This window comes from Stegodyphus dumicola, chromosome 2 (assembly GCF_044657685.1).
Source record: "Stegodyphus dumicola isolate Sdum_Otavi_A_Nest chromosome 2, ASM4465768v1".
In the NCBI taxonomy this organism is placed as follows: Eukaryota; Metazoa; Arthropoda; class Arachnida; order Araneae; family Eresidae; genus Stegodyphus; species Stegodyphus dumicola.
The window spans coordinates 102,496,582-102,514,956 of record NC_140769.1 but is presented as its reverse complement, the minus strand read 5'-3'; the positions used below and the strand labels follow the sequence as shown (position 1 = coordinate 102,514,956).

Sequence of the window (18,375 nt, the reverse complement as noted above, 5' to 3'; positions counted from 1 at the left end):
ATGTTCCCAAAGTAAGTAAGGAGGAACACAGAACCTGATATGTTTACTATCTGTATAAACTTCAGATAGTTAACATAAATGAAATATTTTTCCTCATTCATTTACATTTACTATCTGAATAAAAGCTTGAAACTTCAAACAGCAGAATTTTCATGCTTTGATTCAGATAGTAAACATAAATGAAATATTTCTTGTCTACCTAAAAATAGGCAAGAAATTTCTGTTGGTTACACTTTTTAACGTAAACGAATGATTGTTAAATATTAAAATTTCAGGTTAATATTCAAATAATTATAACGTGTTTAATTAACCGCTAAATAACTCACCTAAACTAAAAATAATAGATTTCCAGATAGGACAAAATTTAAGTACAAAATTTTACAACTTGTTATCTTTTTTTTATTAAATTTTTTTAAGCTTTCCGAAAAAATACATGTATTTGTATGCAAATAAGCATAAATTTCATTTTTATTTTTCTTGATATAACGTTTAGCTATAGCATCTCATGGCGTTTCAATTTTGATAAAGTTTGTAAACTTGGAGAAAATTTATTAGCTATCTTATTATACGCAAAGTGTAAATGCTCATCAGTGAGTATGGTTCTCTTTTTAGCTTTATTAATTTACAACAGCAGGAAAACAAACGGTTCGCATGTAAATGTATTTTTAAACATACCGATTATTCTTATTGCAAAAATTCGTAATTAAGAGAATTTATGTTTCGACAAGTAAAAAAAAATTGTTAATCAAATCTGTATTTTAAATATTAAGAGTGTAAATTAATTAGCTCTTTGTAGATTTTCTGTGGTATTACTGTAATGCTAATGTAAATAATATAAAATTGGACTCAAAAGCATTAACTTTTCTTCAAATTCTTTTCCAGTAGTTAATTTCCTAATGCTACTTATTTTACGGGAAATGCATTTGGGAGCCACGTAACCTGACTCTGGGGACCACATGCAGCTTGCAGGCCCCAATTTGAGACCAATGAATTTTCATGCTGTTTGGATTGTGGAATATATTCTTATGTACGAAGTTCTTATGTAAATCCACGATGGCGAAATTGTTAGTGTAAATCCATTCCTCGAAAGTGTTGCGAATTTTATTTCCTTGAACTTTGCTTTCTTTCGCAATAAAATTAATGCCTTGCTGATAATTAAATAAGAAATGTAAAGCGCTTCTTATAAATTTATGTTAATGATTGAAAAATAGCAATTAAGTTATAACTTTAAAAACAATATTTATATTAGTGGAAATTTTATCTCATTTCTTTTTCCTACAGGACTCAAGAGGCACAAGCTGTTTACGAAAAGGCACTTCAATTTGATGACAACAATCCAGATATTTACTACAATGTAAGAGTAAATTCTTATCGATAATCTTTCCCATTTCTTTTAATACTATGCATGTGTCTGATTTCTTTTTTATGTTTTAACTTGAAACATAGCCCATTAGCTGCCCGGATTTAAATCTGTGCAAAAGATTTGAGTTGGTGTTAAATTCATAGTTATTCATACATTTTTAAAACATTAAAAATTTACAGGAAATAAATTACGCAAGCAATAACTAATTTTACAGAGCAAAGAAAAGTAAATTTATTACGTTCTTTTCACAGACCTGTAATGTTTATTTTATTTTTTTTTTCTTTTGGTAGTATATACCAACTCCAAACTTCTAACAAACTTAGGGCGAATTACCGCTGTGCCTGAAAAGAACTGCACAGTCTTAAAAAGGTTTAGAAACAAACCTTTTTTATAAAATCAGAACTTAGTTATAAACCCACTTTTGTACTTGACAGAATCAGCCAGCACTCTTGGCGATGAAACTCAAAGGTAACAGTTAAATTCAAGAATTGTAACTAAGCCTAGTAATCAAAACGAATACTCAATATAAGGTAACTAAGTTGGCTCAGAACTTAAACCGGCGTGACAATTTAAATATCGGCAACACTAACGCAAAGCCGAGTATATACAATCTTATCTGAGCTGGCGAAACTTAGTGTACTCTAAGTTATGGAGTAACGGTTATGCAAATTAAAGTAACCTTACAAATGCTAAGATGTCTACCTTTGTTGGCACGTCAGGAAATAAATTGTCTTTGTGCCTCGACTTTCTGCTAATCGTTAGGATCTGTCAAACAGTATTACTAATGATGTGGTTGTGATTGATCGTAATACGCTGCCCTTCAAAAGTTAAGGAGCAGCATGTTTTTGGGTCTAATTTTAAAATGAAGCAACATAGAAACAAGAAATTTAGAACACATGTTCACTAATCAGTTACTTAATGAATGCGACATAGAATAGTTCTAAAGTTCAACACAAACAGGAATTACAACAGAAACTTGAAGAGAAATCCAGTCGTAGATAGACAGTATATCACAGTTTTTTGAGGAAGAATCAGAATCGGGTGGTAACATTACAAAAAATGGGTTCTAATAAGGAATGTGACCACCCCTAGCTACAATGCATTGGCGGCAGCGACGTTACACGCTGCCAATTAAATGTCGGTCAGCGAAATGGGAAGCAACTAACAGACATAGAATAATCCTTGTTCAAGCTCATCTAACGACTTAATGGAGGAGGACTAATGCAGCATGCTGTATCTTAAGGTAGTTCCAAAGATGCTCTATCAGATTCAGGTCTGGGAATTGAGCTGGCCATTCATCCACTCTATACCGTGTCCCTCAAATTATTCTTCAGAAAACTATGTTCGGTGCAGTCGCGCATTAACGTCCATGAGAAGAAATCCAGGACCAATAATAGTGGCATATGGGCGGACATATTGATCAAGGATCTCGTCTCGATATCTCACACCAGTCAAAGTTCCTCCATGGAACACATGCAGGTCAGTGTGACCACCGAGAGAGATCCCAGCCCAAACAATTATTTCACCTCTGTAATTTTGTCTTTCTACAACGTGGGGTTGATTGTATCTGGTGCGTTGTGCCTTGCAGATCAGCTGACACCCTGAATCACTCTCCAGTGTGAACCTGAACTCGTCTGTGAAGAGAGCAGACGATCATTGTTGACTAATCCAAGAGACGTGTTCTCTTGCGCAACATAAACGGGTACTTCTGTATTCTCGGATCACGGGGACACAAACAACTGGTCGTCTTGTATACAGACTCGTATTGTGCTAGCGTCTGCGCACTGTAGTAGCTGAGATTCTTGTGCCTATTGCCTCTAAATGATCTGCCATGAGCTGAGACACAGTAATGTTACTCCTCCTTCGGTCCGAAAAAGCTAAATAAGGGTCTCCCGCAGGTGTTGGAACTCTAGGTCTGCCTGGGGGGAACATCCAGAAGCAAGAAATGCTAGCAACGTGCGTTTACAAAGCTTCGCAATTCCGACTAATGCAACTGAGAAATTAATGTAAGAACTTCTTCGTCGACATTTTAGTATGCGTTCTTTTTTGTTGTGTTCCAAGTTCCAATAGTTTTTATAAATAAATCGGGGTATTTTTTGCATTACAATTAGTTTTAATGTTAGCTTGTGAAATTTTCCAGTAATGTAAGAAACAGCGATGAAATTTTTTCAGGAATAGAGAATTTTACCGAAAATATTTTAAAGGAGTAATTGGAGAAATGTGTATCCTAGATAGACGCTCTTGCGGAAAATTGCACGAAACCGAGTTTCCTCAATTCTCTAATGTTTTTTAATTTATAATAAATCGCTGTGAACTGTGGGAAAAGTTTATCGCGGAAACATTACAGAAGGAATTGAAAAAAAAAATGTAAGTATTTTACTTTTAATGTATCATTTAATTCTTATTTAATAAATCAAATTTGGATTTTAAATTGTTAAAGTATGTTTCCTTTCATATGTTGATAATGTTCATGGATTTACGACAAATGTCAATAGTTTGGAAATCTTTCTAAAACAAAAAGCCGCGAAAACCACCAACTTGCACCCGATAAGGAGCTTTTACGTTTTCATCCGTTAATCGGCAAATTGCTCCCAGCTTGTAGCATTAATACGTAAGTATCCAAGAATCAGCAAAGTTACCATAGCAACAATAATCGTATTTGATATTTTTTCTAGACAATCTGTAGAGATTTATCTGAATAATTAACTGAATTTGTTCTTTTTGAATGAACAGAATAATCTATTTTTTCCTATTCAATAAGGAATTCGATTTTGATTTTTTTTAGGTTTCTTGGATATGATTCGTCTTACTATAATATGAAATTCATTAAATTTTTTTTTTCAGTTAGGAGTCGTATTTCTTGAACAAAGAAAAATGGATCAAGCGCTATTTTATTTCAATAAGGCTCTGAAGATCAATCCTGAGCACGAAGTAAGTTTTTCGCAAAATAATGGGTATTTGTACACTGCGGAAAGGGTATAGTCTATATTTTCGGTTTTACCTGGTTGATCCTCCTATTTTAAACTCGGTTTCAAAAATATGGGTTAAGATGTATAGATTTACACGCAGCGTTGCATTGATTTATGTTTTGGGGACAAATTCTGGATTTTTTCCTTGTACAGATAAATACTACTTGAAAAAATATGCTACATCTGAAAGCATTGAAAACAGAAAATGAGTAATTTATTGAATTCTAAAATTAATGCTTTGGCGCTAATTTTTAATTACACAACAAAAAATATTTTCATTTGGAGAACATCTAATTTATTCTCACCGTATATCTCTTTTTCGACTTCTTCAGTGGGTGCATGAAAGGCATGTAATTATATTTAAGGATTCTGCGTTTTACTCCTACTACTTTCATTCGTTTTTCGGAAAATTGTTGTTTTTATTATTTCTTATTTAAAATATGGTTGAAAATGTCAAAACAACAACTTAATATTTCTGTAGAAAAGGAATTCCTTTAAAACTTTATTCGTTTACGAATAAAATATATTACTTATTGCCTGCTGCCACTTGAAAGGCTGAGAATTTTAATTTAAAATCCGATAAATAGGAGTCTAATAAAGGATAGCTACGGAGATGATTTAAAAAATAACTTTTAACGTTTACTAGAGATGATAAGGCCCTAAGAATCAGCGTAATATGCATAAATTTGTTTATGATTAGTTTCGGAGATTTTAATATTGAACTTTCGAAACTATTCCTGCAAGTTTATGAATATTACGCTGATTCTTGTTGTGTTACCAGCTGCAATAACCGCTACTGAATGTTAGTTTACGTTTTAAAGCAGTCACGTTTTTATATGAAAAATTTTACTTCTACGAAGTAAAGGAAGATCGTTTACGAATCCATTTCGATGGTTTCTCTGTATGGCATCTATTAGAACAAAGGATTGTTTTTTTTCCCACAACGGATTGTAAGATGGATTCAAAGGGGCTTTTTTCGTAATGTCTGAGCGTAAGTATGTATGTGTGTATCTCGCAACATTCAAAAATTATTAGCCGTAGAACGGATATGGGATTGCTATAACGTCTAGATTTGCACCTATGTTTTTATTGCAATCTGCAGAACCAAACTTATATATGTAGGATTTCCTCTCAAAAACACGCAATAGAGCACATTTAAAGCATAATTACTGCTTTATTTTACTACTATTAAATAAATGAAATAAAAGAATAAAAGGTAAAAGTTAATAATTCCACTGGTAATCTCATGGATTACCAGTGGAATTATTAACTTTTACCTTTTATTCCATCTTATTGATGGTCCGCTTCCATTCCATCTTAGAATATTCACTTGTCTGAAACGCGTCTCGTCTCCAGCACTTTCAACTTTCGTCTGTCGACACTGCACGTCATAGCTCTACTAAGTTGAAGTAGAAGTAAATGTTGTGGAAGGATCTACCGCTACATTTATAAATAAATAAATAAATAAATATATACAAGGTGCCTCACTAGCGTGTTTTAGAAATTCTGGGCAGGCGTAGGGTGCACCTCGGTGATTCGGAATCATATAGCAATATAGGGTCAGAAATGCTTTCCTGACTCGCTGTTGTACACAGAAACACCAGGAATTAAAAGACGCCAGGTAAGTTAATATTCGTTTTAATAGTAAATTTACATAAACAAAAGTAACATGAGTCAAAAATAGTGTTCGAATATTTCAGCCACAGTCTTCAATGAACGCCTCACATCTACAACGCATGGCATTCCGAATATTTTGGGATATTCCACGTATATATCGAATTTCACTGGCAGCTACTGTGATTCCTGCAACCAGCTTTTCGGCGTTGTCAAGTGTGTGTCATAAACTAGTGTCTTCATATGCCCCCATAACAAAATATCAAGACTCGAACGTTATGGCTGAAGTGGACAGGGACCCTATCGGCTTGGAACCACATTGTCTGTCGCCTCGATGCAGAAATCTGTTAGTCATCTAAAGGTTATGGCAAGACTTGATGCAGAAAGATCAAGTAGTTACAACAGGTTAGACGAAATGGCAACACATAAAGTCCGATGAGGTGATCCCCCACAATGCTGGTCCAAACATCATTAACTGAAAGCCGACTCGGCGTTGCACGACATCATGTTCAGTTAGGGTCCTCTACCGCCCAGAGATAAGAGTTGTATACGTTGAATATTCCTTCCCTTGTGAAAGATGCCTCGTCGGTAAATAACACTTTAGCAGGAAACGGTGATCTGTAGCACACTTTTCAATATAGCTTTGTGCAAAAGGAATACGGAGCACATAATCGCATGGCTGAAGAGCCTAGATACGCTGCACGTGATACGGATCCATTTCCTTTTCTCCAAGAATGCTTCAGATGCTGGAACGAGAAAATGCAAAGTATTCCTTCACTTATGCCTGTCTCTGTAGGTGCTTCAGTTTCATTTTCGAGCTTATACATGTTTTGATGAGTTGATTTGTAATATCAATTCAGTAAGAGGAATATTGTACAGGATGCTATATTCAACGATTTCTTATATATTTCAATTTTTCTTGCAGCAGGCTTTGCTGAATTCTGCAATTTTAATACAAGAAACTGGGAGTCCAAACCTACGGAAGACAGCTTATGATAGGTATGTAAATTACATTTTTTATACTTTGGAAAACTATATATTGTTGTCGCTTACTGCATAAAATCTGGTTCTGGGAAATGTCATGAATGAAAAACCAAAGAATTTAGAAATAGCTACTGCGCGAAATATAAGACCTTTAATTTATTTTCTGCACATAGAACTTTTATTGTATCCATTTCTAGCGTTTCTTAGTGTGTTGAACTCTAACTCAATTCTTAGTTTGTTGAACTGTCCGCCCAACCGTAAGTGGTTAGTGATTCTGACTACCGTACCGAACGGTCTGCGTTGGGCATGGATGTTTGTAAATGCAATAGTGTCTCTGCGACATGATGGCACTCTAAATATGCGACGAGCCAAACGTAATTGGGGGCGGTTAGCGGTAGAGAAAGAGGAGAGGGACGCTCACAGACTCGTCCCGCCCAGGGTGCTCATTGTCTCGAAATAGGGGGCGGAACTGAGCTAAAGTCGGGCTCAAGGCTTTTGCCAACGACAGGTGCATTTAACTAATTGCCACGATGAATGTCGTGGTGTTATGATGACAATTCTCAGACAAGTGAGACTGGTAATAGCAACAGTCTGTTGTCATTAGGTAAAATATGAACATTTAAATCAATATTTAATATTCAGTCAGTCTGTTATTGATTAAGAAACTGAGTGGTTTAAAATAAATAAACGCAGTTTCTAAAAATTTAAATCTTTATTTTAATTTTTAAAAACAAATGTAAGTTATATAGAGCATGTACAGGAAAGACGGTGACAGGTGTAAGCGGTTGGAGGAGATATAAAAGTAACAATTTTCGCAGTATAGAGTTTGGTGGAATGTGAAATGTCAAAGTGGAAACACAATAAATATAAAGAACAAGGGAAACTAGATGTCATAATCACGGATAATTTATAAGAAAGTAATGTTTGATATTTAGGAAAATTCTTCAAAGAAAAGACATGCATCACAACAACGAACAAACATGAAAAATTAAAGTCTCATTCTATTTACTGCAATACATGCGTCGCAATGGCGATCAATTGATCGACGGGGGCCCTTCGGGAGGTGACACGTCTCTCACATATTTCTGAGCAAGCAATGCTAATTCTGAAAGCAGTATCTTCGTAAGAATTATCTGTGACTCAAAAAAGGGCTTTTCAGATGTCTCCAGAGAATGCAATTGAGGTGGTGGAAATCCGGAAATCAAGGAGACCAAATGATGGGTCGACCGTGGCCAAACCATCATTAAGTACTTTCTACGGGGGCATAAAGGTCATAAGTGGTTAAAGCCGAGCTGCGTTGCCAAGGCAGCCAGTCTGTGCTACGTCACATAATCTGGTTTAAGGCTGGTGGCACAAGGTTCCATATTTTCAACTTTATGCCGAGTTTGGAATAACAGTCGACAAATCAGAGCGAAGCTAAAACGAAGCGGCTTTCTTTTAGACGATTTCGCTGTCACATCGAAGGCGACATTTTTTTTTTTTAATATGGAGAACATCGTATCCGAATGAGTTGTAATCGTATCCGAACGAAATAATGAGTTGATCTCGCAAGAAATCTACGATGATGACATGCATTTTTTAATGAGTTTTCACAATAAATAAAAAAATATGGATGAAACTTGTAAACCGAAAGTTAAGCTCAGGATCATGCACGCTGTGCATGATCCTGTAGATCAGGGGTCGTCAAAGTGGTCTATATAGACCCCTAGGGGTCTATTTAACAACAGTAGGGGTCTATCTGACCTAAGGGGTCGAATGGGGGTCTATTGGGACTCAAAGGAAAAACAGTTCTTAATACGCAAATCACACATATCTAACTGCGTACGTAAAAAATTAAAATATTTTTATAATTGACTTAATATTATATTCTTTATAGAAAATAAAATAATAAATCAGAAAACAATCTGCCCCTTTTTTCCTTATGGGTTTTCGTATGTATACCTTGACGTTACAACTTGACCTTGTGACCAGTTTGTAATTTGCACGACTCATAGTATGTAGCTAGAAGAGCGATTGAGGCTTATCCGTGTCTCTTGCTGGCGAACCCATCAACCAATTAGGAGCCTTTGGCGCAGACTTGGCGAGCGACGACACTGCCTTTGGCTTTCTATGCATTAAGCGCGAAGGGAATCTTCAGTACTCCGTTTTTTTTCTTCTTATGTGTGTGGTTTTAGTTCTTTTAGTTTTTTCTTTTTTATACGGCAGTTACGCATCGTGTCGTTGGTTCGCCCTTTGTCTCCATCGTAAACCATACGAGCCTTGCATATGAGTCAGATGCATATGTGCGCTTGTCCAATTCTACACTGTATGTTACAAACGCAAATATCATATGCATTTTCAGCTATCTTTGTGAACTGTGAACAGGATTAAATGCTTGTAGTGTCATTATTACTACTATTATATCTACCATTGGATAATTAGTTATTGTTTCTATAAAACTATTCGTTTAGATTTGATATAAATTTTAATTATTGTTACTTGTGAAAAGGTAAGCTTTAATAATGTGGATTAGTATAATATACCAACTTAATTTTAACTTATTTACAGAACACTAATTTAAAAATGACAGCTTCAGTATCTAAAAAGAAATGCCGGTATTATTCATTGGATTACTTAAAATTTGGATTTATTTGTTCACCGACAAATGAAACTATTCCTATGTGTCTTATATGCGAAAAAACTTTTGAAAATGAATACATGAAACCGTCAAAAATTAAAGATCATCTTGAAAGGCTTCATTCAGATAAAAAAATGAAGAATTAGAATTTTTCAAAAAACTCAAAGAAAAATTCACATGTCGACCAACTCTAAAAGGTTTTATGAAACAGTCTACTGAAACTGAAAATGAAGGAGGATTAATTGCTTCGTACAAGATTTCGCTTAATATAGCAAAGAGGGGAAAACCCCACACAATCGCAGAAGAAATTGTAGTACCTGTAATTAAAGACGTCATTGAGAATGTGATGAAAAAGACTCTACTAATGTTTTAAAGTCTTTGTCATTAAGTGCAAATTCTGTAAAACGGCGTATTGACGAAATGGCCGAAGAAATAGAAAACACAGTAGTTTCGGAGCTAAAAAATTGCAAGTTCTCTATACAACTTGATGAATCTGTTCTTGGCGTTTCTGCTATTCTTATGGCATATGTTAGATATTTCAGTAAAATTAAAGGAGAAGTCAATGATGAATTTTTATTTGCTAAATATCTTAAAACCGATGGGAAGGGAGTGACAATTTTTAGATGTTTACAAGAATATTTAAATAAATATGTCATTCCGCTTGAAAATATAATAGCAGTAGCCACAGATGGCGCACCTTCTATGGTAGGGCGTTACCGAGGTTTTGCTACATGCCTCAAAGAAAAAGTGCCCGGTATTCGTACTATTCATTGTGTGTTGCATAGACACAACTTAGTAGCAAAATATCTGAGTTAAGAGTTACATGAAGCTTTACAGTTTTGTATTAAATCTATTAATCAAATTAAAGCTCATCCTCTTAAATCAAGATTATTTGCCAAACTTTGTGAGGAAACAATGAGTTATTTAACCAATTACTTCTGTACACCGAGGTTAGATGGTTGTCTAGAGGTGTATGCTTGCAACGCCTCGTCAATTTATTTGACTCCACGACAGAATTTCTGAACGAAATAAATCCTGTTCTAAGCAATGAACTCCAAAACAATAAGAACCATATTTTTTATTTAGCAGACTTATTTGGAAAATTTAATGACGTTCAAACAAAACTGCAAGGAAAAGATGTAATAATTATCCAAGCTCGGACAATACTGTTAGGCTTCCAAGTAAAATTAAATTTATTTAGATCTTCATTGCTACGTAAGGATTATAAGTATTTTTCAAATCTGCAACAATTAAAAATAAAAGAAGAAGACTTGGAAATATATACAAATCATCTTCAAAAATTAAGCGATGATTTTAAACTGCGCTTTGTTGATTTGGAAAACATCGACATCCCTGATTGGATTATTGCGCCATTTTCGGCGCAAATTGATAACGTCGACATCAACATACAAGAGGAGCTTGCTGAACTACTGTCCGATCTTGAAGCAAAAACGCTTATTAAAAATTTGACAATACATACATTTTGGACTAATATAAATATAAAGCAAAAATATGTGAAACTTTACGAAATGGCTCAGCCATTTATGCTGGCGTTTCCAAGTTCGTATATGGTTGAAGCCGGTTTCAGTCACGTTAATTCAATTTTAACTAAAAACAGAAATAAATTAAATGTGGAGCTTTGAGGGAATTTACGGTTAAAATTGACTAATTTCGATCCCAATATAGCGAACCTTGCCAAGAAACAGCAGACACACTCATCTCATTAAGAAGTAAAAAATCTGTAGCTACTTTACTTACTGTTTCTGATTTATTAACTATTTAGACTAATCTATAGTTTTATTTTAATTACCTGAAAATTACCTTTGTGGGGGTCTATGGAGATTTCGAAAAATTATATAGGGGGAGATGATCAAAAACGTTTGGCGACCCCTGCTGTAGATGATTGATCCCATCCATTATTTTTCATTTTATTATGAAAATTCTTTAAAAAATGCATGCTTACAAAATTTTATTTTTTCTGTGTAAATTATTATTATTACTTTCTTTCTGTTTATTATTTTTGTATAAATTATTACTATCATTTTCTTCCTGTTTAATTATTTTTGTATTTAAGAATAAATTTATTGAAAAAGCTGGAAATATTGTATTGCTATTTGCTTCAAATGCTGATTTTTTTCCAAACAAACTTCATGAATTAATTTTACTAAAACATCAAATCATTATCAAGAATCTGCTGTTTTTTTTACAGTAAAAATATTATAAACCTTTCAGCTGCAAGTAAGCAAAGGGAAATCAATAATTCCCTAATTCCCTGTTTTCTGTCCTACTTAAAAGACGAACGGGCACAGGTACTGAAAAAACAATCAAGTAAATCCAAGTAGTAGCAATTTATTTTCTACCATATTTTAATTCAGGCATCAGTTTTTCAGGATTTTAGAGGTAGAACACATGGAAAAATAGACTGTTCCCTCTCTGAGATTCGAACTACGAATCTTTTGCAGAATGTCCTACCGAGTTACACTCAGAGTACGCCAGGGAGATTTAGCAATTCTGACGAATTAGTTCTGTATAATTTAAAGATTTGATAATTTCGAGATTAGTCATCAGATACTGCACTTTAATATAAAATGCATAAAATTTCCCTGCGAGGGTTAAAAACTCTTTGAAAAATAAGAAGTTAAAATGAAGTTCAGTACACCAATGAAAACACTCTTTGTTGAAATTCTACATATAAAATTATAAAGCAGCTTCCAGCTTTGAAAAGCGCGCGAACGTCTTAAATGTCTTCTTTTTAACAGATTTACATAGCGGCGACTGAATTTTTCATTTCGTTCACAAGTCTAATTTCACTTGACAAGTGAATGACAGTTAACTTTACGTACTCATCAATTTCTTGCTCACTACGACTGGTATACTCTTACGCGAGAGATCGTATTTTACATTTATTTTCAAAAACTGCATTAGTTCTCTCTCCTTCCCTAGAATTTAAAATAGAGGGAGTAGAATTTCATTTATTGTTGAAACGAACACTTTAACGCTGTAGGTGCTATGCAGTAACACAAAACTGATCGAGGTTTAAGTTAGATTTCTTAGCAGAAATTTCTCTTTTGTATAAAAATTAATCAATAAACGTTCTGTATTTTAGAGCAATAGTATATTTTATTCTATCGAAGCAAATTTATAAAAATATAGTTTAGTTATGTATTAGTTTTCCGGATATTTTCTGACTATCCGCACCACATAACCATTGGCGACTTTGTGAACTGAAGAGAAACATTTGTTTGAATACTTTTACGCTTTATACCTACTGTTTTTCTCTTAAATAATAAAAAAGAAAGCATTTTAGGTACTTACCTATAACAACACCACCTTTAAGTATCTGCGTGATTTCTGACAAGTACAAAAGCACCATACATAAACGTAACAGATGCAAAGTCATGATTCAATCCAACTGAAAAAATGTACTTACGCATAAATGCATTTACTTATGCTACATGCATAAATGTTATTACATATATATTTTATATATCAATTAGGTATTTATTAAAAAACAATGAAAATTTACTTACAAACTGCTTTACATTTTTGTTCTGTTAAAAATTTAATGGTGCTCTCTTTAATATCAGATTCAAAATAGTTGTTTCCATTACCAATTTTGCAGTAAAGCACCATTTTTCTGCATTTTACTACTGTAGGAAAATTCAACTAGCACATATTTTAAAATTGGATTTAAGGAAAAAAAAAGAAGAAAAAAAGGAAAGAAAATATCACGATTTGTATATAAAATCCATTCGAACTTAGAACAGAGCATAGAAAGAATGTATATGAAAATGCCGACGTTGCTTGACTGAAGAATTGTTATAGGTATGGTTGCCTGAAGAACTGCTATGTGCATGTCAGCCAGAGTTTGGCACATCCTGAAAATGTGGCCATTTCTGCTAAGGTGGTTGCGGTAATACCTAAGTACCGCATTTTATAAGAAACAAGGGATTTTGGGGGGCAGAGGAAAAAAATATCTTTATGGTCGATATTTACATTTTACAATCTATGGCTGCTACTGGGGAATTTGTTCAATAAAAGTATCCAGCATAGATCCATGTATACTCAAACACGTCTGTGATACGTACATTCGTCGAATAATTATTATTCCGTGTGTAACAGAAAATAACCACCAGTTCTATTGAATATTGAAACAACGACGGCCGGATAATAAGAAAGTACAATTTTTCGCATGCAGAGAAAGGAAGATATCAGCTCTACCTTTGCTGGGATCGGAAACGCAGACCTTCCAGTTGCTAGCTGGATATCTATATAGCTTACTTCATGAGAGTACTCATGGAGTAAGACTTTATTTATTAAATATCACATTTTTTCGGATTTAAGCCCTATAAAATTCGATTCAACAGCAAAATCACAAAATATTTAAAAACTGCATATCTTTACAATTTCCAATAGACAGTCTCGCTCGCTGAAGCAAAAAATGTTTATTTTCGAATAGTGTCGCCACTGCTAACTTGCAAATCGTACAGTTTGGTAATCAAATATTCATTAAAGTTTACAATATATGAAATATAAAATTCGAAATTCAAATTTCGGGCTTCCAGGTGCACATGTTTGGTTGAAGGACTACGTTATTCAAAATCTGATAGCTCTAGGTACATCGTTTTCTCAAAATGCGAGGAGCATACATACGTATATTCAGATTGGTTTTTAGAAATAATGCAGGGCAATAATATTTGGTGACAACAATCTGACGAGAGATTCGCCGTTAATAGTGAATCGACACAAAATACTGTTTAGAAACTAAAAGCCCATTTTGAGGTTAAAAAAAATAAAATAACAAAATTAATAATAATTTTGTTATTTTTTTTACTAAAAATAAAATAACAAAAAAGGGGAGTTATAAAAAAGAAGTAAATTGTTGCCTATTTCTAGAAGAATCTGAAACAAATCCTAGTCTTACAAGAATCACAATCAGACATGGTAATTTTGTAATGCACTGGTGAGTACCGCTTAATACACAAGCATCATTATATATAAGTTTAATCAAAATCTTCTTTTCCAGTACTAGCTATAAAACCTTTAGCTTAAAACTTCCTCCACGAAAAATTGCTCCCCTAGGCAGATAGCAGTCATATGATTTATATAACAAAAGAACTAATCCAATCCAATCCAGTTTGTGTAAACACGACGACTTTTAGGAGATTAGAACAAGCGTGTTCTGTCTTATAACAGAAGCAATTCCAGAACTGATATTAATTTCTTTTGTCTTTTAGTTAGAAAATTATTTTTTCGTAGCTAAATGCTATAATATTATGTTCATTTAATAAGCACTTAGCAGATTATTAGTCGAGAGACATAGCAAAGAAAATTAAGGTAAAATGATTTAAAAACATACCAGCACTATAGATTAAATTTAACTTTTAAACAGTGCTTTTAATCTAGAGTATAAATATGTAAGCAAGTGCAGTCTTGTTCAACAACAAAAAAGTTTGCGCTTTTAATAAACAATTCCAGTCGGCTGGGTTGCAGATTAGTCAGGGGCTGTCAAAAAAGCATTTACTGCGCCGCGATGGAAAAATGATTATCATAAACTTTCAGAACAGAACGAAACTATGTAGAAAAAATACAAAAAGGCAAAAGAAATTAATTATCTGTAACTGTAAATGCTGTTAGCACCTGAGGTACTGTTAGTCTCGATCCTCTTATTTTTGTCCGTATCACTTTACGAATAAAAGGATGTTGCCACCAAATGTTATCACCTTGAAATTTTTTTAAGCAAATAATATAGCGACTATAAAAAAATATATGATAACATTTGACTCTATCGAAAATTCTAAAGATAAGCTGTTGAATTTTATGTATCGTAAGTGCCAAGAAAATAATGTTTAATAAGTAAATTTTAAAAGAAAAAATGTTAATGAACAAAAACACGAAAAAACGTGATGTAAGTAATCTTGCTAAGAAAACTGAACATTTATGCTGCAACTAAAAGTTTTGTGATTTTGCTGTTCAATTTTACGCGGTTTGCGAAGAACTTTTACAGTTGAATTACATGTGGTGCAAGTGCGAAGATAATTAATGAATAAATTGTGAGGTCTTAAAAATTAATAATAAATCGATGAATAAATTGTGAGGTCTGAATAAATTAATGAATAAATTGTGAGGTCTTAAAAATTAATAATAAATCGATGAATAAATTGTGAGGTCTGAATAAATTAATGAATAAATTGTGAGGTCTTAAAAATTAATAATAAATAATAACTTTTATATGGGCAGACCTTACAGCTGAAGCAGCGGCAGCTGTTAAAGATTTTGATGCATCAGTCACAATCCTTCAATATGTGCACACTTAGTCATACGACACACATCATCTATATAGTAATCAAATTCTTCCCATACTTGGTATAGCATGTCCGCGTGATGGTGTGATGGTTGCTTATCCAATCCCAAACTTTCTCAAGGGATACGGTCATTGACGGTAGATGAACTCGGTCTTTAACAAACCCCCAAAGAAATCGCATGGTGTTAAATCTGGCAAACAGGGTGGCCAGGGTAGAAGGCTGTTGTCTGCGGTTGCAACACGTCCAATCCAGCATTGGTAAAAAAAAAAAAACACGATTAAGAAGCTCTCCTACATTCCTGTAAAAATGGGACGGAGCATCGTCCATTTGCAAAGTGTAATCATCATATTTGGTGTTCAGCTAGAGTAGCATTTCTTAAACTGGGGGTCGGGGGATCTGCAGCAGGGGGTCGCCCAAAAACGTTACCAGTTTTGATATTTCTTTAACTTATAATAATTTTGCAGTTACCAAATATTTTTACACAATGTATCTAAAAATAGATAAAGATAAGACAATACAGACAAAGAAAAAAAGAAAACGTTTCGACGTACTCTTTTTATAATAGAAATGTTCATTTTACTTGCTTTGCACGTGACGCTGTCATTTCGTCTGTTACTTATTTAAAATTTTCACATTTTTCTATGTCTTAAAATTAGAAATTAAAGTTAATGACCTGAAATTGCAGCAGCATATTACAGTACAAGTGAAAAAATTGACAGTGTCACACAGGCGTGTGTCGGATTTGCGCAATGCTTATGAGGTCCCACAAAATTTTCGCAAATATTATGGGGTCCTGGAAGTCGCCGAAAAATTCTCAGCAATAAAAAGGGGTCGCGACTGAAAAAAGTTTAAGAAACCCTGCTTTATCCGATTACAAACTTCCTCAAAAGACATGGTCATTGACGGTACATGAACTCGGTCTTTAACAAACCCCCAAAGGAAGTAATCGTATGGTGTTAAATCTGGCGAACGGGGTGGCCAGGGAAGAGGGTTGTTGTCTGCTGATGCAACACGTCCAATCCAGCATTGGTGAAAAACAGGATTAAGAAGCTCTCTTGCGTTCCTGTAAAAATGGGGCGGAGCATCGTCCAGTTGCAAAGTATAATCATTATAATTGATGTTCAGCTAGGCTAACAACCAGGTTTCCAACCTGTCTAAAAATGAGTCACCCATTACAGTTTCTTGTTCGAAATAAAATGGGCTGTGAACTTTCTCGTGGGGTATCGCATAGAAATCGTGTACAAAAATCACGCCCTGCACTGAAACCACAGATCTAGGTACCTCAAATCGAAGCACACAGAAAACCTTTTCCTTTTGGGGCGCAATCTTGGAAATTTACGCTGTGGCTGCGCAGTAAGCATGATAAAAAAACAAACTTGGACAGTTGCCAGTTCATACAGTGTTGGGTTTACCTCGGATAAGGTAATACATCAATTTATAATTAATTTTTAAAACCGCACCATTCATTTATAAACACACTGTAATAAAGTTAAAAAGACAGAGAAAGTTTATTAGCAGGAGTGAGTCCTAGAGCAGAATGGTTAAGCGAGACCATAAAAAAAAACCTTAACAAATCTACTTGTGCAACAGTAAAATCTGAATCTTTTCGTGTTTTTAAATTTATTTAATTCCATTATATAGTTTATTTTATTCTTCTCTAATTATGTTTATTTTACCGTAATTTACAATGAGCTCATTTATTAATTCAGAAGTCAAAACAACAAAAATCAGCGTTATATTTACAAAATTTTTACAGGACTAGTTTCGATGGTTTTACCGAACCACCATCTTCAGCTGCAAAACCGCAAATGAACCAGATAGGAAATAATGATTAGACAAGATAAGAAAGCCTGGACAAGAATAAGCAAGTGGCGCCATCTGTTGGTGAAACCAGAACTAAAACATAATTTCTTTAAAGGCCGAAGGCAAATTTGGATTGGAATTAGGATCGTTAACTAGAACAGAAAGATTTTTATGAATGTGAAATGCCTCTAGAAAATCCAGTTCTCCAATGGAAGATGTTTTTTGAATAATTTTGGCAGCAGAAAAACTGAAAGTGTGGTTTTCAGACCAACAATGTTGAGCAACAGAAGACTTCTGTGTTTCCTTTTTTCTAACATATGCCTCATGTTCCTTGACGCGAAATTTTAAGGCTCTCTTAGTTTGGCCAATGTAAATTAAACCACACTGGCAAGGAATCCTATAAATACCCCAGGAATTCATATCCGGAATGGGGTCCTTGAGTATGGAACTCGGAATTTTATTCATGGGAGAATAAACAACCCGAAAGTTAAATTTCTGCAAAATATGTGCAACTTTATAGCTAATTGATGGAAAGAAGCTCATTTATATTTGGAAAAAATTACTGGATTACGTTTTGTCACCGAAAGAAATAATTTTCCAATAAAACGCTTAACATACTGGTAAACTATGACCATTTTGCTGTCAATTATAATATGCATTGTTCTGTCCCCTCCGCCTTTTAACTGCTGTCGGATTAGACATGATTTTAAGTTAAGCATA

At 34.0% G+C, this 18,375-nt stretch overlaps 1 protein-coding gene across 1 annotated transcript in view; it reads left to right on the top strand.

The window, feature by feature from the left end:
* The window catches only part of LOC118194407 (protein O-mannosyl-transferase Tmtc3-like), a 384,082-nt gene that overhangs the window by 347,297 nt on the left and 18,410 nt on the right, over positions 1 to 18,375 (top strand). Inside the window, exons 15-17 of the mRNA XM_085810972.1 lie at positions 1,282 to 1,354; positions 4,208 to 4,294; positions 6,872 to 6,945. Coding sequence (XP_085667098.1) covers positions 1,282 to 1,354; positions 4,208 to 4,294; positions 6,872 to 6,945 — 234 coding nt within the window. The remainder of the gene's footprint in view (positions 1 to 1,281; positions 1,355 to 4,207; positions 4,295 to 6,871; positions 6,946 to 18,375) is intronic.